Here is a 24408-nt window from a genome sequence, read left to right as displayed (position 1 = left end):
TCTACTTTAAAGGCAAAAGTTGTCCACAAAGCAGACTATTTTAAGGACTGCACCCTGCCTGCTGCAGTCAGCATCCTCCAAGCTCAAGCGAAACATGCGAGAGATGACACCACTGATGATACAGAAGATGTTTAAAGAACACATCATCTCAAATGAAGCCTGAAACACAGTTGGAAGCAAGCAAGCAAGCAAGACTGACTCCCATTGCTCAAGGCTTTCAGTATGGGAAACCAATAAACATTTGGCAATAACAGAGACCTTCCTTCCCGACATAGCTCTTCTGATTTTACAGCATCATCTGGCCTTATAAACGTCTGCTTTTTCTCTATGCTGTATTTTGCTGCCAACTCTAAGTCTGGCAAGGATGGATCTGCCAACTTCTTGGCTCTCTGTTACAAAAGAGAACATTATAAAGGAGAATTTGTGAGTTAGCTGATTTGTAAACACTGCAGCAAGTCACCATGTAAACATGTCACTTATGTCCCTATTATTTCTCTCAAGCAGTTTACCTGGCACCTGACACTGTATGCCAGGATTTTCCTTTCCTTGTGCTATTACTGTACCTTTGCAAGTAAAAAAACCAAAAAACCTAGCTTTTTTTGTAACATTAAAAACAAAGAAGAACCCCTTAATTAAATAGTACTCAACAAGCATCTCAATAATTAGGATAGGAGAAACACTAGCAGCATTCTGAATACAAATGAGATTTGCAGGTGCACACACAGTTGTACAGTAGGATGCAGTTCAAACGCAGCCAATTAGAGAAACAGAACAGGTAAATAGACAGCAGAAGGCTCGAGACACATTGCTCATTTGAAACTATTACTATGGTGTAAAAGCCTTTTCTAAGATTGTTTGGTAAGATGAATGCTGCAGTAGTTATCTGAATAGACATAATGAATGAAACCGACCCCCCCATATTAAAAGCATATGATTTAGCTCCCCAAAAATATTACTTGTATTAAGAAGGTTTGTAGATTTGGGTGCTGCATGCCCTTCCATTCCCACGTACTCCGAAGAAAGGAAGCTCTGGTAGTCCATGAATGACAACATGCTGTATCACATGGCATCGTTTTAGGTTGCTTTGATAGAAAACAGTAATATGTAAGTAGTATTCCTGAAACCAAGGCCGGTGATGCACAAAATCCTATGCTTTAAAGCTGCTGTTATAACATCTGCTGGAAAAACATAACAGCACAGCAAAAGGAACATCACCAGCCTCTGAGAACTGGAAAGAGAGACAGTGAAACATCAACTTTGTTCATAAAATATATTTATTGTTGGTACAGAATGAGGCATATTCATCAGTACTTTATCAGAGTGAAGAGCACAACAGAATCATTTCATGAAGGCCGTGTTAAATCGTAAGCGTTGGATCATTAACATCATTCCAGCAGAAGGCCTGATGAGAGACTTCATTAGACTACATCATTTGCGAAATAAGTTAAAGTAAAATTTATGTCATTATCCACTGTAAGAAAAACTTTATATAAGCAACAAATATGGTGAGGAGCAGCAGCTGACTTACTCACAATGTGCTGCCACATCCCGGCACACCAAGTGTTACATACCCATGTCTCTGACAGTGAGAAGTTTTCAAGGAGATTCTGCAATGAAATAGCAGCATTTGAAGGATATTTCCCCTTTCTAAGGTCAGTGAGAGGTTCTTTTCTTTTCCTTTCTTCAATCACCAATAAGTGGATTTTACTAAGACTGAACAGTGTCTTCGGATGTATGATTTCTGATGTAATAAGATATAGGTCTTGGCTTTTCAAATGGCCACACTGATTGAGCCGTGATGGCTGCTGCTCTTGAAATGGCTCTTCCAGTTCTTCTCTTTATTGGTCTGCCCTGTAAATGGGCTGTCATATCACTCTTGGGAAAAAATGCTCTTCTGCTGAAATTAGAGTTGATGGTCTTGTGCTTGATTTGGACAATGCCTTTATCCTCCTCTCCCAAGCATGCTCTGCTGAGAAAATGGTCAGAGGGGAGGGAAGAGAGAGGGAGAAACACGTTTCAATAATTCAAAGTTATTCCAGAAACACACGGAATTTGGGATTTGCAATTTTTTTTTTTTTTCCAATTAAAATACAAAAAAAGAACCATTGTTAACATGCATGTCATTGCAGAGACAAGTCACAGAGGCAGAATGGAGCTATTTGAGGGCTCAACAAGTCAGACATTTGGAGGACTGAAGAGCTGCAGGAATGATTCCTATTCATCCATCTTAATGCTATCATAGCTCCAGTCATGCTATGGCTATTAAGGAAATTAAAATGTCTGACCTTACAGTAAGATAAATCCTGTTCCCAGCACTTACATACTGGAGGAAATATATCCCGAAGTCACACAGCTCTAAGTATGTCCCCTACCTACACTCTTCCCATATTCCGAGTCATCATCATAATCTTGATAGTCTGAACATGTCGCACTGAACTTTCACTTCATTATTCACCTCCTGTGCACAGTCAGGCCACCCAGAGCTAAAAGGATAGATCTGTCAAGTACTCCAAGAATTATTCCTACTGCCACACCAGCAAGCTCTGCTACAGGGTCTTGACTCCATTCAGAGGTCCTGGCCTCTATTGTGAAAACACAGACTTGCAGGGATAATATGCAGAGCTGTATTAGGAGTTTCCTACTGTCATGAACCATAAATGAAGGGTCTTTAGAAATGAGCAGATGTACAGATACTACATATCTAGAACAGAATAGAAAGCAGGATCTAGCATGCTAGAGATCATCTACACTCATTGGTGGGCTATGAAGTTGACCAAAGCAATCTACTGTTCTTGCCTTCAGTATCCAAAAAATAGGGAAGAAATTATGAATCTCCTTGTAAAAAACGTTAGGAAGGGGTCTGACAATGTTTTGGGCTTCTGTCAGGAAAAGGCCCAAATGTGAACTTTGAAATCTCACAGGAGACCTACAAATAGCTGACTCAAATACTGGAACACTATCTGGACAGACTGGGAACATTCTCTGCAGATCTGCACAGCACGGAGTCTCACAAGTTAGAGCTCAGGAAAATTAGCAAAAAAGGGAATGGAAATGTGTTGTCTTTTCAGGATGAGAGGCAATAGGTTTAAGTTGTGCCGGGGTTCAGATTGGATCTTATGAAATGTTTCTTCCCAGAAGGAATGTTAATGCATTCGATCAGGCTGCCCAGGAGGCGGTGGTCATCATTCCTGGAGGTGTTCAAGAAAAGGGTGGATGTGGTGCGTGGGGTCACGGTGAGCATGAGTCAATAGTTGGACTGGATGTCTTTTGCAACCTTAATCATTCTATGATTTAAATCCTCACAGCCTTTCCAAAAATCATATGGAGAAACACTCAACTGTAACAAGCAGTGTTACTGCGAGAAGGATGAAGATACAGCCCAAGGAGTCAACAGTGAGCACATGGAAAGATGCTGAACGTCTGTTCACAAATAATACCCAGAACTCATGATAGAGAGGTTCATTCTAACAGAATAAAAGGAATCAGTTTTAGGCTCCCTCACTGCTTTTATAAACAAAGATAGGGGAAACTTGTATTAATTAAGAAAATCCTCCATCTCAGTTGACTGACAGGATCCCCTCAGAGATTTCTGTAGAACTGATGAAGGCTATTTCTACTGGAAGCCTCCTTTTGCAGTGGTAATGCAGAAACTTGCTCCAAGCCATTGCTGGGCTGAACATCAACGTGGGGTAAATTTATCACTGCGTAAATTAACACCGGAAATTCCCGAAAGAGCAGAAAAAAATGCTGTTACTTTTCTTTCATTTAGGGTCCTAGGGAAAGAAATCGCAGGTATTTGTTCACTAGGTGCATATTTCTGCCCACAACATTTAATTACTTCACATATTTACATTATTTCCTTGATTTTTTTTTTTTCATGACATCAATGCAGGTGTGAAGGGAACGTGGTCTGAACCTCTCATAATTAACATCATTTAATCAAGGTAGTGCTAAATGGTGTCCACAAAAGACAGTGTCTTTTTATTGGGTTTCAGTTCACAGCCACGCTCATTTTACATATCCTTCCATTAGGCAGTAGGCAGTACCTAGTGAAAATACTGGAGAATGAGGCTGAATGAGATGGTTACTCTGACGAGGATGCGTGATTGAGGACCACTCTGTCCTACAACTTAAAGTAATGGTTACAAGGCTGAAGAGGCTGAAGGACAGCATTTTGTAGCCAGGCTGTCAGACAACAGCAGCTGTTGTTATCATTCCTTCGAGTACTTTTGGACCTAACCTGCCTGCAGACACTTGCACCTCTGTGAAATAAGAGGTCTAATAGGAAAATATGGCACAGATGTCATCAAGCTATGCTGCTGTTGTGTTTCCATATAGGAATTAGGACTCCCTGTCGCTCAAGGAAAAATAAAATTGAGTATTCAACAGCCATATTGACCACATCAGTAAGAAGTAGATTAGGACAAGCAATACAAATGCCTGTGGATGGTCCGTATTATTGCAGATGCTGCAATAGCTGGAGATCTTTCAGCAGTGGGAACACAAATCCATGGCACAGACAATCCTAATGTCTTCCCTTTAATGGCTCCATTAAGAAGTTTTTCTCTCTGCTTCTATTATAATAAAATACAAACATTAATAATAGAGCTTAATTTATCTCACTAGCTTCTCATGACTTTGGGAGAAGATTTAAACTGAAGATACAGCAATGTGTCAAACTCCTCTGAATTAACAGCTCTCTGGGACTTTCTAACAAGGGGAGAAAAGGACAGATAGAGACATGAGATTACAGACAGGATGAGAAATAAGGAGCATACAGAAGAGAGGGTGAGATAATTATAAGCAAGATAGGAAAGAAAGAGGAGTCAATAAATTCAATTTATGAAAAGCACAGAGTGTGCTCAGCCTGAGCACAAGTGCCCAGACTCACCGCCAGGAAATCGGATTAGTTAACTTATTTGGTTTTCAATATCTTAGTCTATTCCCTCTAGCAAATTTTCTTCTTTGTTTCTTGTAGCCAATGTCAGTTAACTTTTTCATTTCTGAATCTGCTATTTATCCTGCTCTTCTGTCTTCCAACCAAGCAGACATAATAGGTAATTCTGCAGTATTCTATAGAGGTGTTTGGCAATTATTTCTAAGTAACTGCTTGTCTGGACTTCCAGGCAATCAGCGAGTAAAAATAATTACAATTACAGCTGCAACACATGGAGGATGAGCTCTAGAGGACTGATGTTCGTTATGAGAAACAATCATTCCTGCTTGCAAATATTTCCATCATAAAAGGCTCCTCTTTCTCTGTTATCATAAGAGAGAAACCTCTGAATTCTCATCTTGAAGCACGTGTGAAAGAGAATAAGAAGCATTTAGGAAACACTTTTAACTCCTTGACAGGCTTGGCTGAAGATCTTCAACAAAAAAAGGTGTTTAAAAGGACTCCAAAACTTAACGCTCAGATTTATGCAATTTCCTTTTCCTGCACCTTCTGAACATGAATTAATTTGCCCTCATCATAGCCTTCTGAAAACATTCCTACCAGATATAAACTTCAGTTATAGCTTAAACACGTATAATTAATTAAAATCTACAGTTCCTGTTAAAAATAGCATAGAGTTATAAATGTGGTAAATGACTTTTCCAGATGACGCAAGCATCAGCGATGCCAACTACACAGCGACCTAATATAATTTACTAGCCTTTATTTTCTTCTTCTAAGAAGGAGGTGCAGCTGTTTACAAGGTTGGATAGAGATAGGACAAGGGGGAATGGTTTTAAACTGAGACAGGGGAGGTTTAGATCAGATATTAGGAGGAAGCTTTCCACACAGAGGGTGGTGACACACTGGAACAGGCTGCCCAAGGAGGCTGTGGATGCCTCTGGATCCCTGGAGGCATTCAAGGCCAGGCTGGATGTGGTTCTGGGCAGCCTGGTCTGCTGGTTGGCGACCCTGCACACAGCAGGAGGTTGAAACTGGATGATCATTGGGTCCTTTTCAACCCAGGCCATTCTATGATTCTGTGATTCTAGAATGTCTCAAAAAATAATTTTTCTAGAAACTTCACACTGGATTTTGAAATAAAAAATCACACTAAGTGCAAGCTTTGAAAATAATACATACAAACATCAACACTTGCTTGACATGGTAGGAAGGGACCTGGGCAAAACCCACTGCACCTCTCACACCTGGGTGTGTGACCATGGAGCTTTAGAAAGGAGACCCTCAGGCTATGACATCAGGAAAGATTTTTATGAGCAGAGAGATGCAGTAGGCTGTAGAGTTCTAAAGGCAGTGAAGGAGCACAGGAGCTGAGTGCATTAAAGTGCATTAACAAGTGTGCAGGAGAAATATCCAAGGGTGTAACGAAGGAGGTAAATCTGAAAGGGACAGGCTCGTCTCATTGATTTTTATACTTTACCACAGGTATCCTCTTGGGTCAAAGTTTCTACTGATGATAACAAGGTTTAATATCATGAGATGATTTCAGAGCTGCCCGGGCAGCCCCACAAATTGTCCTCGTCCTGCATTGCAGCACATTCACAGAACGAGCTGCAGCTGCTGAGCTTGTCATCCAGCACTGCCAGGCTGCCCATTCAGACAGGAGCACACTAACTATATAAACAAAGAATTACAATAATAGCACCCCACAAATGAATTAAGTGCTGCGGAGTGCAGAAACAGCGTTAGCACTGCAACTGTTGTCTCCCACCAAAATTTACAGAGCACTTAAACCGAGAGAAGCATTAACTCTAGGAAGATCTCAAGCGGTACCGGAGCAAGACTGCACGAGTTTAACTGCAGAAAGGTCAGAGTGAATGATGACAGCCAAATTCTTTCTAGTGAGATAGGGGTTGGCCTCTTTTCCCAGGTAGCAGTGGTAAGATAAGAGGTAATAGCCTTGAACTGTGTCAGGGGAGGTTTAGGTTGGGTATTAGGAAAAATTTCTTCTCATAAAGAGTGGTGAGGCATTGGCACAGGCTGCCCAGGGAGGTGGTGGAGTCACTGTCCATGGAGGTGTTCAAGAAATGCAGAGAAGTGGCACTGAGGGATATGATTTAGTGGGCATGGTGGGAATGTGTTGACAGTTGGACTGGATCATCTCAGTGGTCTTTTTCCAAACTTAATGATTCTACAATTCTATGATTTTCACACGCTCAAATATTAACTCATAGATTTTATCAGAAACAAAGATTAACAGACTTCTTTAACTACTTTCTACCTACATCTTTAAGTTAGATATTAGGAGGAAGTTTTTCACACAGAGGGTGATGACGCAGTGGAACAGGTTGCCCAAGGAGGCTGTGGATGCCCCATCCCTGAAGACATTCAAGGCCAGGCTGGATGTGGCTCTGGGCTGCCTGGTCTGGTGGTTGGTGACCTGGCACATAGCAGGGGGTTGAAACTAGGTGATCACTGTGGTCCCTTTCAACCCAGGCTGTTTTCTGATTCTGTGATTCTATGATTCTGTGATTTTATATGTGGCCTATAAGCATGTTTCCAAATGGCTTCTTTAAGAACACAACTGAAATCGACACATGCACGTCTGTATTTGAAAGATTCAAGCTGATTAAAAAGAATAATCTTTAGAAATGTTGGCTTCTTTTAACTGGAACATTTATATAGTACTGTCATTTCCCCTCTGCTGCCCTAATGAAGCATATATGTTTATAATCTAACGTAGCAACATGTAGAGTAGCAAACTGAATGTAAACGGGAAAGAGCAGGCAAATGTCAGCATTAGACCCTGAATACTTAAAAGAATTCAAGACTTCCAGCTGGTGAGCAATCTAGTTTGAGACATCCATTAATTTGTTACTGAAAGTGGTGGTATTTATGACAAATAGTACCACTTAGTTTAATCCCCTTGTTTGACTGCTAAACCTGCAGATACCAGGAAACATCTGCCAACAGTGTTAGCTCCTACACTAAACAATGGTTTCCCAAGGGAAGAGATGGAAACCCTATTATTTAAGTAAATTGAAAGAGGACACCACAGAGCTTGTGAGAACAAACACGCAGGGAACAGTACTGCTTAACATGTACAAGGGACTAATTGGATAATCTGTTTCCTCTTATTTTTTTGCCTTCTATAATTACTCTAATAGCAAGACTCCTACACTCACCTGTTTGGCATGATTGACACAATGCAGGTACTGGCTAGCCAGTGCAGAGCAGCTGAGGGTCTCCTGAGCATGTTGCTGGTAACACTGCAGAATTTTGCCCTGAAGATCAGCACAGACTGGTTGAGTCTCATATCGCCTGGGGAAAGAAGAAAGAAGATTTTGGTTTCTTTCTCAAAAACATTTTGGGAGAGATGCAACTTTAAATAATAGAAGTGAGGCAGAACACTTTAAAGTCACAAAAGGAAGGCTGCTTTTAGAGCTGTTTGGGTTATAATCTGGGTAACATCAGACCCAAATGGGAAAGTGAGCTGCTAGGACCACAAGAGTCATCCTGATCTAGTTCTTGGTTCTAGCTGGCAGAGAAAATCAACATCCAACTTCATATGAGGACAAGTTTTTTTATTTCCAGTGTTGAGGCACTGGAACAGGTTGCCAAGGAGGTTGTGGATGCCCCATCCCTGGTGACATTCAGGGCCAGGCTGGATGTGGCTCTGGGCACCCTGGTCTGGTGGCTGGTGACCCTGCACACAGCAGGGGGTTGAAACTGGAGATCATTGTGGTCCTTTTCAACCCAGGCCATTCTACAATTCTGTGTTTTGAACTGAGGATCATACTGAGCATGTCTGATTTCACCTACATTAAGAAAAATAGTCAGAGAAATGCAGGACTCATTAAGCTTCATTGCTGTATAGTCCTATGGCCATACAGTCTCGCCTCTTATTAAATATTGCTGCTGCAGAAGACAGAAAGCACCCACTGGGCTGACCTACAGAATACAGAAAACCTGCTGCCATCAGCACATTACACAATCTGCTTTTGCTGATCTGATGATAGCCTCTATTTTCGGCACATCCTCCTCCCTTTCTCTTCTACCCATCACCTCAATTGTAACCCTGCTGCCAGATGTGCAAGTTATTTAGGAATTTTGTCTGTTTTCTTTACTGTGTGAATTAATTACTCTTGCCATGTTTTTGGCTGATGTAATACACAAAGGAATGGAAACTATTCTGCAAAACCAAATCTTTCTTGGACAAAAATCCTGTCATTTGTATTAATCTATATAATGTTATCCACGCAGTGACACAGAATTGAAATAGAAATACAACTCCTATTTTGGAAGCAAAAGGTTGGCAAAACATTCAGAATTCCGATGTAATTTTAAGCTAATCTGATATTTAATTTATAAACAACTTTTAAGGTACTCAAAATCTAAAATAACAGAATGACCAAGGCTGGAAAAGACCTCCAAGACCATCTAGTGCAACCACCCACCTACCACCAATACTTCCCCACTAAACAATGTCCTTACTCACTGCTATACCTCTTTTACACCAAAAAATAAAGAATTTCAGTGGTAGGAAAAAACAAACAGCAAAAAAAACAAAAAACCCACACTTGAGACTTCACAGAAAAACAGCAGCTAAGGTTTATATAATACCATTTGTCTTATGTGTGGCAACTGCATACTTAATACACTTTCCCATTTAACCTACCAGGAAAGCCTGACCATGGCTGTTCCAACATCCATTGCAGCCCACGTTATTTTTAGTTCAATGAGGTCGTAAAAAGAACAGGACTTATCAGCAGCTGCATCCTCAGATGAATATTCTGTTCTTTCTTATTTTGCTGATTGGCCCGGGCAGATCTCTGCTTTAGTACAGTGAGAAAATGAAACGTGAAGCACAGTGCTGTTCCTTGGGGGAATTGACTTCTTGGCTATCACTCAAGATGTAGTACCAAAGAAGAAATGCAAAGTCTCCTTGATTTTACAGTATATACCGATATAAAACAGCTCTCTTACTCCTTTCATTCATTACTGTGCATTTGTGAAATACCTAAAACAGAATTTAAACACAGTCCCTGGAGCTTAAAACACTTTATGATCTGGAAGTTCAAACTTCTGCAGGCTCTTGTGGATGAGGATTTCCCCTTAATCCCTCCCTCTACTGCTATCAGCAAGCATTTCAAAAGCGTGTCAGGCATCAAAATGTACGACCACAAAATGCTGTACACTGACTGACTTCAGCAGAGTGTATGGCTGTACTGGGGTGAAATAGAAGTAAGAGAGGAAGCACTGTGGATGCTCTTTGTAAATGTGTGACTCAGCTCTTACCCTCTGTCGATTGATTTTTCCTAAGCCATGCCATCAGCACCCACATATAATTCCTGATTGGAATGCTCCAATGGATACTTCACAGTGCCCACAGTACCGGAGCACCGTAAGACATGTTGATTTATTTTCATCTCATCATTTCCCATTGGTGATGTTTCCAGCTGTGCCCTCAGCCCACTCCAGCAACGCAGTCCCAGTGCTGGTCAGTGCAGCAAACAGAGCCACTTTCTTGAAGTCAACAAAGTCCATTTTCTTGGATTAATCTGTTCAAGGCGAGCACCAGCTCTGTATTGATCTGCTGTGCTTGTTATGCTCCCCTAATGCACTATTTGCACTTTTGGGAAAACACTAAATGAGATTACTATCCAACATTAGATGGCCATAAAGCATGCAGGGCAGGATCTCCCGTTCAGGAAAAAAGGCTGCATTGCACATTATGGTAAAGCAAGCAAAAGGTCTGTGATTGATTTCTGGTGGGTGATGGATGGCAGGACTCTCAGAACAGTCAGAAATGGCCAACAGCAAGGAAACTCCTCAAAAGGGAAATGAAACATCTCCCTCACTGATAGCTTCTCCAATGTTCCTGTAAATAATGATAATTTTACAGAATTTAAGAGTCTGGTGGGGTTTGACTGAAGAGGAAGCTTGTAAGAAAAGGTAAGCAATACAAAAACAGTAGTTACGAGGAATCTGCAGGGAAAACATAAAGATTTTTAAGACTTGAATGGATCGAGCAATGTGGTCTGGTTCCAGACCTGACCCTATTGAAGCAGGAGATTCCTCCTCTGAACTCACCTCGTGTTCTGACGGGTATATTTTGGAATATACAGCGGGGAAGTTGTCCAAATTTTAGTTATTTTTTCTCATTTAGGAATTTCACAATTGAATTGAAGAAAACAATTGGGAAAATACATACTGTAGTGGTCAACGGGGACTGAAGGACACTCTGACAGATCTCCATCGTCATTCAATGCAACTCAGTAACTACTTTCCAGAGTCAATACATGTGAAATTTAAAATACCTTTCTTCTCCAGAGTCAATACGAGCAGCAGCCTGATCTGCGCCCTGCACCACACGGCATGCTTTTATTAACGTGTTTTTATTAAGTTTACAATTACTCGATCTGCTTTCGCTTTCCCAGCTGCTCCTCAAGCATCTCATCTGCCAGCAAAATATTTCTGTGTGCTCCGAGGCAGCCACGCGCCCACCTTTTCCATCAAGCTGATGCACCACAATCTCATAAAGGTAATGGGATGAAGACACAAAAGAAAATAAGAGAGAGCTTTAAAAGGAAATATTCTATGCTAAAGCACGAAGAGAAAATTTAATGAGAGTAACTTTGTGCTCATCTAGCCTCTCTCAAAGAGCATAGCTTATCGTATTCCCGGGGGCTCTGAGAAAAGGAGCCCCTTCATGGCATTCAAACAAAATGTCTACTAAAGAGGAAATGTGAAATCACCCTGGTAAGTTTTGTGATAAAACTGACATTCTGACTGAAGGAATCTGAATGGCTGATGAGTTTCCAACTGTGCAGGTATCTGGCATAATCTCACCAGATCAGGACTTCAGGCAACTGTCATAAAATATAGAAAAAAAATAGCAACAAAAAACCAGCATGGATTATGAAAAAATTGTACCATTAGATGGCCAGAAGTATCCAGGGCTTAATTTGATTCCTCATTAAAATGCTGACACTCATCAGAAGCATCTGTTCTTTGTGTAACCCTTGGCATCCAGTGCTAGCCCTGTGCTGCTCAGTTAAATGATGCTCTGGGTCTGAGGTCAGGCAAAGCACAGCATAACCCAACACTATGTGCAAACTCTTTCCCTACAAACCAGCATATGTGTGGCCAAATTACAACCCAGGGACAGTCTCCAGCACGTGCACTATGCTGGGTGCCATCCAGGGAAGTGCTAGCTTCAAAATCCAGCCTTGCAAAGGATTGTGCTACCTGGTAGACCCAATTTAGCAGCACAGGAGAGCAGAAGCCAATGTCCTGACCTGCTTTACTTGCTCCTGCTGCTGCTATCAGAGCCCACTAGTGCTGAGCAGCACACAAAGTAACAAAAAAATATGTTTCTTCCTCAAATTGCTTACAGTGTACGTAAAGAAGCAATGCACTGATGCATGGGAATGCACAATGGATGGAAGGCAGTATCATTATTGGGTTGTTCAGAGAGACATCAAACAGCTAACTGGGAGTAACAGTGAAGAACAATCATAGAATCATAGAATCATAGAATCATAGAATCACAGGGTTGGAAAGGACATACAGGACCATCTAGTCCAACTGTCCTCCTGTCACCATTACTACCAGGAGCCACTAAACCATATCTCGTAGCTCCTCATCCGGATGCCTCCTGAACACTGCCAGGGATGGCGACTCCACCACCTCCCTGGGCAGCCATTCCAGAGCCTGATCACTGTCTGAGGGAAAATATTTTTCCTTATGTCTAATCTAAACCTCCTCTGGTGCAAATTGTGGCAAACAAGAAGAGCTTTGATAGAGAAGACTCTGCAACTCCATGGAAGGAGGCTGTGGTGAGATAGGGGTTGGCCTCTTTTCCCAAGTAGCAGTGATAAGAGGTAATAGCCTTAAGATGTGTCAGGGGAGGTTCAGGTTGGGCATTAGGAAAAATTTCTTCTCAGAAAGAGTGGTGAGGCACTGGAACAGGCTGCCCAGTGAGGTGGTAGAGTCATTGTTCCTGGAGGTGTTCAAGAAAAGGGTAAATGTGGCACTGAGGGATGTGGTTTGGTGGGCATGGCGGGGAAGACTTGACACTTGGATGAGATTTTCACAGAATCACAGAATGGCCAGGATTGCAAGGGATCTCAAGGATCATGAAGCTCCAACCCCCCTGCCACATGCAGGGCCATCAACCTCCACATTTAATACCAAACCAGGCTGCCCAGGGCCCCATCCAATCTGGCCTTGAACACCTCCAGGGACGGAGCATCCACAACCTCTCTGGGCAGCCTGTTCCAGCACCTCTCCACTCCCCCTGTAAAGAATTTTCCCCTGATATCCAACCTAAATCTTCCCTCCTTCAACTTAAAACCATTTCCCCTTGTCCTGCAGTTATCTACCCTTTCCAAGAGTTCATTCCCCTCCTGTTTGTAGGCTCCCTTTAGGTACTGAAAGGCTGCAGTGAGGTCACCCTGCAGCCTTCTCTTCTGCAGGCCGAGCAAGCCCAGGTCCCTCAGCCTGTCTTTGTAGGGGAGATGCTCCAGTCCCCTGATCATCCTAGTGGCTCTCCTCTGGACCCTCTCCAACAGCTGTCTTTCTTGTTCTGGGGTCTCCAGAAATGGGCACAGTACTGCAGACAGGGCCTCACAAGAGCAGAGTAGAGGGGGACAGTCACCTCCCTGTCCCTGCTGGCCATCCCTCTTCTGATGGAAATGTTTTCCAACCTTAATGATTCTCTGCAAGCAAGAAGTGTGAAACAGCAGACAGTGGTATCTCCCAGCATTACACAAAAGGTGGTGGTGGTGAGATCATCCTTTTCTAAGATTACCTCATCCCAAAAGAGTGAATTCCACAGACCCAATGCTCAGTGAATTTGCAGGAGTTGTTGAACAGTATAGAAAACAGTTGCAAAACAGATAGCAGGAGAAAAAAAAAGCATGAAAGGGCTCATGGTAATGAAGGTCCTTTCTGCTACACTATTATTTTTAGCTCTTCAATTAATTTACTCCTTACATTAAATAATTTTTCAAAACTGTCTTTGCATGTGAAGTGGGTGATGACTTGCAAGTGCATTATGAAACATGTAAAGCACAAACCAAATGGTTATGTTCTTCTAAAGATCATTTGGAAGGAATACCACGATCTGATTTCTGAGTGTCTGTAACTGATGTTATGAAGCAGTCCATAATCAAACTGTGCCCACACAAAGCCTTCCAAATTACCATGTGGGAAGTGCTGCCAGCAAAAGTTCACGTACTGTGGAGTTGATTTCTTGCTTTTATTTACTCTTGACTACACAGTAAGACTTCTCCAAAAGCTGCAAAGGAAAGAATTTTCCCAACAAATCTCTGATAAGTGGCAGAATAGAACTACAGTTGTTCCTGCTCTATTACATTCAAAAAATGCCAAACGTGCCACTAAATAAATGACTTCTGCAGAAGTCTAAAAACAACTTGAAGTTGGACTCTATGATCCTTTCCAACTTGGGATATTCTGTTTGTACAAACTTTGCCCCCAGAATATGTATTTTTGGTGCTATTAAGGATCAGCTTCAGTGTTAATGCTGTTCATGTTATTTTTAGACCCTTTGGCCTAAAATTCCAGCACTGACAAAAGCTTTGGCAAATGTTTGCCATCCTCTCATTTATTTCATCTCTCTTAAAAGCAAACATAAACCTGTTTTCAGCAGTCTGACCTTTGAAATTTAGGGATGCAGATGAGGAGGAAAGACACATTCCAGCACGTTCTTATACATGCACCACTCGAAGACAGACAACTAATTATGTCTAGAGTGCACTAAGTCAAGTTTAATACGTTGATGAAAACCTGGTTTAAGAAAGAGGACTGGCAGACAGCACTTTGACCTTTTCAGGTGCTTTTTTCTTTGCCTGGTGAAAGTTAAGGAGGGCAGATTTAGATTGGATGTCAGGGGGAAATTCTTTACTATGAGAGTGGTGAGGTGCTGGAACAGCTGCCCAGAGAGGCTGTGGATGCCCCGTCCATCCCTGGAGGTGTTCAAGGCCAGGTTGGATGGGGCCCTGGGCAGCCTGGGCTGGTATTAAATGCGGAGGTTGGTGGCCCTGCCTGCAGCAGGGGGGTTGGAGGTTCATGATTCTTAAAGTCCCTTCCAACCCAAACCATTCTGTGATTCTGTGATTCCCACCTGGTACGATAGGATAGCAGTTCAGCTTTTAATATAAGCAAAGTGGAAATGCTTCCTTGTAGTGCAAGAATTTATTTCTTGCATACAGGGAGGAAAGAGCACCGCAGAGATTAATAGAGAGAATTTACAATCCCAAATCTGGCAAAGCACATAAATACAAGCACAACTTGAGAAGTGAGTAATTTCACATTTGCATGTACAGAGTTATGCACAGTCTTACACTCTTTGTTGGGCTGGGACTTCTGATAGGATTAAATCAGAATGGGGATCAGAAAAGATTTCCTGGTTGTGAATCCTAATTAGTCCAATGAACCAATTGCTAAGGTAAATTTTCAACATTTTAGGACATTACATTAAATAGACTAGATCTGTCCAGCCTAGAAAAAGAATTGCAAGTGAACATGAGGCAGTTGTATGAAATCATCAGTGGCATAAGGATTATTCCAATTATTCCAATGAAGTTTTCCAGTGAAGTTGGCCAATGAAGTTTTCTAGCAGCAAGTTTACAACTAAAGAAACAACTCAAGCATTTTCTAAATAACACATAATGAAAACCTGGAAGTCACTGCAAGAGGATACTGGGGTATCACAAGCACAGTTGGGTTCTGAAGCCAGTTATAAGGTACTGTCCATCAAAGGATTAAGAGCAAAAATACAATGTTTGGCTCGGGAATGCCACACTGCACTTCTTTTTTGAAGGTTAAATGGCATCCCTGTGTAATTCCCTGTTTTTCCACTTTTCCTGAGATATCTACTCCTACTGACTGCCTGATAAGCTAGAAGGACCTCTGATCTGACCTGCTGAGTCTGTGTGTCCTCTGAACACCTTCATCAAAGAAATGAGACTGCCATCCACCCTGACAGACACCGTTACATGGAACACTTTTATTTCAATTGATATTCCTTGAATTTTATTATCCCAAATAACTCGTTAATAAAATTCACCTCCTGGAGGAACACATGCAAACCAAAAGCCTTAAAATACAAACACCACCCAATACACCAACAAATTATTATACAAATGTACCTTACACACAGCTGGTCCTTGCAGCTGCAAGGGGAACCACATGCTGGAATTACCCAAATTGGGATGCACATTTTTAACCCCGGAGCTTGAAGAATAGTTTTCACTGAATACTAGGATATAAGCTTTAAATGCTAAAACAAACACCTACGTGGACGACAGCAGTGCAAATTTTAGTCTTCTAATTGGGCATACAAGCCTTTGTACTATAAAGATAATACAGCAAATATAATCTTTAATAAAAATCAGCTTGGAAAGGCTCAGCTTAATCTAGATGGAATACACTGTACCCATGTAATGTGAATACATGAGATAAATACAACAGAAAGAACTTCTCGATCTTGCACTGATTAAAACCAGCTTCTATTTTGGTAAATTAGGAAAGAATGATCATCTTGGATGCATGGAAGCCTGTCCAAGAACAAGGCAGAATGGGAAACAAACAAATCCAACCATAAATCTGCTCAGCCTGATTTGAACACAACCCCATCCATCCACGCACATGCAGTCACTTTGTGATGACTGCATTTCAAACCTTATTTTGAGTTTGCATGCAGCATCACTTGAGATCCATCTCATTACTCCTCCCAAAAAGTTATTTAATGAAGACTGGCAACACTCCGCTCGCTCAGCTGTTTGTGAGCAGAAAAGTCAGAGATCACCATGGCCAACGACACCAGGTGGTGCCATTTCTTAGCGTTATGAGTTTTGGGGTGCTTCCTGGCACTGTGCAGGTCCGAGCAGTGCATCCTTCAAAAGGAGCTACAGCAAGCAGCAGGGAATTATTGCTCTCCTTGGATCCAGCTTGAGCTCATCACAAAGCAGATTCAGTCTTTGGGAAATTTAATTGATGCTTTGGCTGACATTTCTGATAGATGCGTGATGCCAGTGGTCTGCAGCCACTGCTGTTCCAGGACTACGTGGGTGTATTGACTAGCATTACATACTACGTAAAAATACAACAAAACCTCTCAAATTTCTAAAGAAAAAGAACTTTTTGCAATAGTTTGAAATCTTTTTCTATACAAAAGTAGCGAAACAACACCATGATAAACTATCCATTAAAATGGATAACATTATCATTTTAATTTTATTCATGCCCCGTGTTCAATTTTCCATACTAATGTTACATCACAGTGTGTGTGAAAGCACATACACACAAAGAGTAGAACACAGACAGATCTGAGTAAAGACTAACCAACCAAACGAGCAGCATAAACCAAATACACAACTGTGGATTTATTATTGCTGTGTATTTCCCAAGGGCTATACAATTCACTTCAGGCTTTGTAAAGTCATGAGTAACATCATCATCCCAAACTTGTGATAATAAAATCTTCACAGCACCTTACACGACTCCACTAAAAAACAGCTTTCCTCTTATATAGGTGGTATAAAGTGTGTTGTAATAAGGAGACACATTTCTTATCTATAGCAAAGGTCAACTGCTGCACTAAATATGAAACACCATAGGACACCAACTCTTGGCACGTTATTATCCAAATATTACTCTCTCGAGCAATATATGTTTAACTATTTTATTCAGCCATAAGAGGCCTGAAAGCCTGCTACTGACCACAAACATAAGACGTTTTATGAGGAAAAGCAGTGTGCAGAAAAAGCAATCAACAGTTAAACACTTCAAGCATCACTGCTCCCGTGGGCGATGATTACTGGAGGGAACTGAAGGTTGCAATCTTAAAAGTTAAGAGAAAGTAAAATAAATGCCCATTTTTCATTTGGGCATGAAATTTTTCAACAAAAAGGAGGCTTGGATTCACTCTGATAAGCTACAAAGACTATGTGTGCTTTCCCAGGTCTTGGAACCAGGCTGTGGCGAGTCAATCTTTTTAGAAAATATCATCAGCTGTGCTGCAAAAACAATAATGTGTTAACAAAGAGGAATAATCACCTTGCAAACACGCTGCTAAGTGCGTACTGGGCCTTGTTGTAATATATCTTAGCTTTAATGTGCTTGTCCAATGCTCTGTAGAAATAAGGAAAATATAATGAACTCAACATCCTTTCTAGCATCCCAGTGGGGAAAATGCACCGTGAACAAACCATGAACTGCACTTTGAGAGAAGAGTTGTGAAGCACAGCACTCAAGTTTCATTCTGTTATTTTTCCTGCTGTGGTTCCATGGGGCTGTTTTAAGACATGATAGTACTGGAAAAGCAGTTCAACACCAGAAGGGTGGGGTGTATTGCCAGTGCCATCTCACACCTTACAAAGGTCTCCTTAATACATTCACTGTGCACTGACAGAATTAATTAGGCACTTAGTTACACGACTGAACTTTTACCTGATCCAAAGAAGTCATTTTAACCCTTTGTGTTGTATAATCTTATAGTGTATGATTTCTAAGGCCCTATTTTTCACCAAGGTCTCATATAGTTGGATGGTGCAACGCTTTTGTGTTTTATGACATTGGTGTCATCTGCAAACTGGTTGAAGTTTGATCATTGATGTCATTGATGAAGATGTTAACTGACCCCTGAGGGACACCACCATGTGCCACTGATCCCCATCTGGACATTGAGCCATTGACCATCACTCTCAGGTATGTTCTCACAACCAGCTCCTCATCTATTGAACAGTCTACCCAACAAATCCATATCTTTCCAAATTGGAGTGAAGGATGTTGTGGGGGGCCATGTCAAAGGCCTTACTGAAGTCCAGATAGATGACACCAGTGGCTGTCCCCTTTGTCTAGAAAGACAGTTATGCCATCATAGAAGGCTATTAAGTTGATCAGGCAGGACCTGCCCTTGGCTGAGCCATGCTGGTTATCCTGTATCACCTCCCTCTCTTCCATGTGCCTTACCATAGCTTCCAGGAGCATCTGCTCCATGATCTTGGAGGTTGACAGGTCAGTAGCTCCCTGGGTCATCCTTTCTAGGATTTTCACTAGTTCTACTGCTAATTGCTACTAACTAAGAGATTCCTCCTGTTCTGGCACACTTTCTTACAGAAGGAAAGAGAAATAAAGTAATTCTCTTTGTAATCCTCTACAGCTTGAAACTGGCGATCTCCACCACTATGCTGGGGGTCTGGGTTTGGATTTTAAAGGGTCTAAATATATCACAGTCTGAAATAACCCATTCTGGAGAATGGGTAATTTCCAGTAAAATACCTCACTGATGGAAACGGTAATAGAAGCAGATTTTTTTTTTCTGAACATCTTTCGTCTTCCTCCCAGTACCACCTCTGGAATGCACAAGTAGTTGAAACTGGAATCGTCTCCTTCATTTTGTGGAGTAAAGATGGCACAAAGCACAAAGGTCTTCTTTGGGGTAGCACCTATCTGAAACAGGAGGATTTTATCATCCTTACACACTTGATGGGAAAGGTTGGTCCACCTTAACATGGTGAGTGAAAGCATCCTAGCGAAGGTAAATAGAGCTCAGAGAGACAATAATGAAGATAATTATACTTAGTTATTGTTTGGTCTACTTACAGCCCTATTTTATAATGCTACTGCCAGCAGAGCTATTTTATGTGATGTCTTTTTCATGTAGCAACCTTTTCATAAATCAAAGGAAAAGCAATACGAGGCAGTTTCTCCTGCAGCCTGTTTGACAATAAAAGTTAACACTGAACCCTGGCTGTTATCAATCTTCATAAACGTGTCCATGATATGGCAAGCCTGTTCCATATTACACTGAGTTTGTTACTAATGCATGCAGAGGAGCAGCCCAGTGGCTCAATGTATCTCTTAAATGGCTGGAAACTGGGACCCGTGCTAAATGCCAAGGAAAGTTTTGAACATATAACTGTTTCTCTAAATTTCTTTAATATTAGATAAAATGATTGTCATTTTCAGTGACCCAGAGTGTTTTACACCTGAGCACCTAACAGAAAGTTTGACAGAATCACAAACTTATTACAGCAGTACAGATGCCCTATTAAGGAGAGAAAGGAGTAGTGCATGATACAAGATATATTTGGATATTACCTGAAAAACTCAGTTTACAATGCATACACAGAACAAGAGCTGATGGTGGAGTTTGACTTTCACACATATTCATACTGCAAGTAACCAAAAAGAAGCAATAAAACTTTATTTGCCTAAACATAAGAGTTAGCAGGTACCTGAAGACTGCTCCTGTTTGACACAGAATTACTTTATGTATAGAGAAGGACCAAAAGGTCTTCAGATTTCATAGAATCATAGATTCATAGAACGGCCTGGGTTGAAAATGACCACAGTGATCATTGAGTTTCAACCCCCCTGCTGTGTGCAGGGTCACCAACCACCAGACCAGGCTGCCCAGAGCCACATTCAGCCTGGCCTTTAATGCCTCCAGGGATCCAGGGGCATCCACAACCTCCTTGGGCAGCCTGTTCCATTGTGTCACCACCTCTGTGTTTCAAAGAAAGGCAAACTGCCATAGTGCCATTACATAGATTTGCTCTATCCTCAATCAATTTTCTTTTAGTGCCACCAAAACCTCCTTTGTAGACTGCCCAGAAAAAGATTTGCAATGTCTCTACCTAAAAGAGCCAAATATTTAGTGGAAGAAGGGTCTGAGCTAGATTTGTTCAGCACTAAATTACCTAAAAAGAATTAAAATTCAACATTGGTTGTGCAGGCTACATATTCTTACTGAAAGGGTTCTAACAATTTTTTTTGCTAAAGTACAGCATCTAGTCAAGGCAAAGGGAAAAGAACATATGTGATGGAACAAAAGGGGCTGCATTTCACCAGCCCAGTAAGAGCAAGATTTCATTAACAGTAAAGTGGTGTAGACAGAGAAGCAGTCTATTACACACAGATCCATAAAGGCTGTCTCGCAAAATCTTTCGATCCTGATCTTCTCGTGCTTCCAGTAATGCATATGGCACAGGGCAGCATTTGCTATGCAGTATTATCCAACTTAACACACCCCTGACAAAGGGCTGTATCTTTATAGTATTTATAGCCACAGACATGGCACTCTGATATTCTCCTTAAAGATACACGTATTAGCTTTATCTGTTTTGTTCAGTCCCATCCCCCGCGGCTTAAATGCGTGATTTTGGACCCTACTTTGATTTTATATTGCAGGCATATTAATGGAGAGGCAGAGGACAGTGTGAGAGAGTGCGTTTTTATGACAATTAGGACTATTTTTTAAAATATTGACAAGTTTTCCAGTTCCAGTTATAGCTCCTCCATGGAGACGCTCAGTACTTGAATTGGCAAAAGCTACTAATGCTGAACTGTTCCATAAGCATTAAGAGGGAAGAATGTCTCCTTTGTGCTTTTTCGTGTTCGTTTAGGCTGAGAGGGCGGGGTGCTCTTCAAGCTTCTAAATGTGCCGTGACACATTAATATCAGGTCTTATCTATCCAAGTCTACATGTTTTAAATTCCCAAAGTAAAACAAAAATAGTTAGGAAATGCCCTCTTCACAAATACCTGCAAAAGGCTTTTGATTTCCTTAAAAATGAAGACTATGCTCAAGAAAGTGTGAACACGTGGTTAGCAGTTGTGGAAGCATCCCAAAAACTGGTTAGGATATTTAATGGCTGGAACTGGATGGTCTTTAAGATCCCTTCCAACTTGAGCCATTCTATGATTCTACAACCAATATATGTATTTTCTTGTATGTTTCTCAGGTCTCTTGCTTTAAGATGCAGTGATAAGCACTGAAAGAATCAGAAAGCATATTCAGAAAATAATTCAGAATTTTGCAATGAGGAATACTGAGAATAACCGAGCAAATCTGGAAGAAAATGCAGCCAGAACATCAGTAAAAAAAAGTCCTGTATAGAGTATACACTAAATAACAAATGGTATTTCAAGGGAAATTCAAGGGAAATAACTAAGACATGAATTTTCTGCTGGGGACATAGACTATCCTGTTGGATCTGAGTGCTTCCAACCAACAAAGCTAGCTCTTGTGGCTAACATGGCTGTGTTCTGATCTACTAACCGACTTGCACAGTTGCATTTAAGGAGATATCAATTGTGAAAACTTGCTGAAAATTTTAAGCTAAGAAGAATACAATTGTATTTTGAGATTTTACTTTGTGGGGAAAAATATTTATATTCACATAATAAGCCCTACATTCACAAAAAGTCACTAATGTCTAAAATTCAGTTATCTGAATGTAAAATTTCCTCTGACTGAAGGAGGAAAAGTGCTAAGATATTCACATTTGGAGGTGTGATAAAGTAATAATGCTCATGAGGACACAACTGATTCTGCTTTCCTCTTCAAAGCTACTAAAAAACGCACACGTTGGTGCTGTGGTCAACTCCTAGGAAGCGCTTAATAACCAACATCAGGGTCTGCAGTGATAGAACAAGAGGAAATGGTTTCAAGCTCCAAGAGGTTAGATTTAGGTTAGATAGAAGGAAGAAATCTTTCACAGTGAGGCACTGGCACAGGTTGCCCAGAGATGTGGTTGATGCCTCGTCCCTGGAGACTTTCAAGGAGAGGCTGGATCAGGCCTTGGGCAACCTGATGGAGCTGTGTCCCTGTGCACTGCAGGGGAGTTGGACTGGATGGCCTTCAGAGGTCTCTCCCAACTCTAAGGATTCTATGATTCTACGATTATATTTTTGAAAAACAAAATTATTTTACGCTACTGGCAGGATCAACAAAGACAAAATGCCACTACTTGATGCTAGTTATAGATGGAAAAGTTTGGGGACTTCTGATCTCATACCTGTAAATGAGGCCCAAACCAATGAGGTCAACAAAAAGAGATGTACTATGTTAAAAAGAACAGCTTATAAGGTTTGTGTGAAAAATGGCAATTGATGACCTTTTAATTCGAGACTCAGCTTTGGCTCATGTTACCTCTCTGATCTCAGTTCAGTCCCCTAACCTTAAGGATAACTGAATGCACTTAGGTCACATATATGAAGCTCCTTTCATTATTTTTATTACAGTAGCACCTAGATGAATTAATTAAGGAAAAATTGACATTAGGAAACAATTTGCTAGGCATTCTAGTTCATAAAAAAGAATCAATACTACACTGAGATAATAAAGGCTTCTCTGTGATGCTGTATCCATGTAGTAAACCTACTGCCAATTGCCTGCTGCACCGTTTTCTTCTATTGCACAACAAATTAAACTGAGCACAACCTGGCAAACTTGTATTTAATTGTTTGAGCCTATCAGCAGCACAGAACAGCAGCAAAGAGACAGACTTCCTCCTCCATCCAAACAGAAAGGTGACACCCATGACACAGCAATCCAGTGTTGCCCTTCCAGCTGCCAACAGCTGCAGCATCCCCTGCTCCAGATGCTGACAGCTGCAGCTCTGCACAGAATGTACTGTGGCACAGACACAGGACCAGCTTCTTGAATGCTCCAGGTCCAACTGCCACCTTTCGCTGAAGCCCTGACTGCTCGCTAAGGTCAAAATCTTCATGGTTCTCTCCATGCTCTGAGATTCATTGCGATTTGGACTGCCCTGAGCAAACAGGAAGACAAAGAGCAATAATGGAAGATACAATGCAATTAAAAGTGTCCCTCTGCTCAGAGAAAGAGCTATTAAAGCATTCCTGTTCTCCACATGCCCAGTGTCAACTTCCCATACAGGAAACATAAATAACACATTTCTGCCATTTAGCTTTCCATAATTACAGAGTGAGTGGAAGATACTTGTTCGACGCCAACGAAAGTGTCCGATTTTCAAGTCCAGGTAATAATTTTTACTATGGGCAATTAAAGAGGGAAGTTTTACTTTTGAACTTAACCACATGTGAACTTGAAGCCAACAGGACAGCTTAACTGCATCGTAAGACATCTTAATTCTATCTTTACAAATGTGATTTTCTGAGTGTAACCACACTCGGCCACAAAGCATATGATTTGATATTATTTCCTAAAATGTTTAATGTATACTTTGGCTTGACAATTTTGAATTCATTTAGATGGAATCTAAACAGAATGAATGTAGTCTATTTTTTCTCTGTTGCCCAACAGTACGGGAAGGGAGGGGGAAAAAAAAAGGGGGAAGAAGTGGTTAATTACAAGTAGCAACAAATGAGCGGTAATGGAGGTGTTGTGAATGTAAATCAGCATCGCCTGATGCAGCAGCAGCAGCATCTGTACGTGCAGCTTACAAAGTAATGAGATCGTGCTGATGTGCTGGCATCCTGCTTTGATCACTTCATCTTGTTCAAGAGCTCTGCTGGGAAAACAAAGGTCAGTGGCAGTGACCTGGCTTCCACACACACAAATATTAGCGACCGATGGAGGGTTGCTTTCCATCTTTCCACTCCGTGGTTTTGGAACGGCTGGTTACATAGCTGGGGGCCTTGGCTGAGCAGGTAGCACATGCTCCTGCAATATGAAGTGCCGTGTTGGAACATGTAGAGGTAATTGGCAAT

General features: G+C 41.3%; 1 protein-coding gene across 2 annotated transcripts in view; it reads right to left on the bottom strand.

The window, feature by feature from the left end:
• Positions 1-1256: 1256 nt before the first annotated feature.
• The window catches only part of CHCHD3 (coiled-coil-helix-coiled-coil-helix domain containing 3), a 157118-nt gene continuing 133966 nt past the window's right edge, over positions 1257-24408 (bottom strand). The window contains exons 7-8 of one of the 2 annotated variants that reach the window (XM_042815928.1): positions 8083-8218; positions 1257-1969 (exon numbers count right to left, since the gene is read on the bottom strand). In XM_042815928.1, coding sequence (XP_042671862.1) covers positions 1943-1969; positions 8083-8218 — 163 coding nt within the window. In that variant the 3' untranslated portion in view covers positions 1257-1942. The remainder of the gene's footprint in view (positions 1970-8082; positions 8219-24408) is intronic. The other variant, XM_042815929.1, reaches the window with a different exon arrangement.

This window comes from Centrocercus urophasianus, unplaced genomic scaffold (assembly GCF_019232065.1).
Source record: "Centrocercus urophasianus isolate 14NV4802_14NV808 unplaced genomic scaffold, USGS_Curo_1.0 seq_15, whole genome shotgun sequence".
Classification (NCBI taxonomy): Eukaryota; Metazoa; Chordata; class Aves; order Galliformes; family Phasianidae; genus Centrocercus; species Centrocercus urophasianus.
This window is presented reverse-complemented; position numbering and strand designations above follow the sequence as displayed.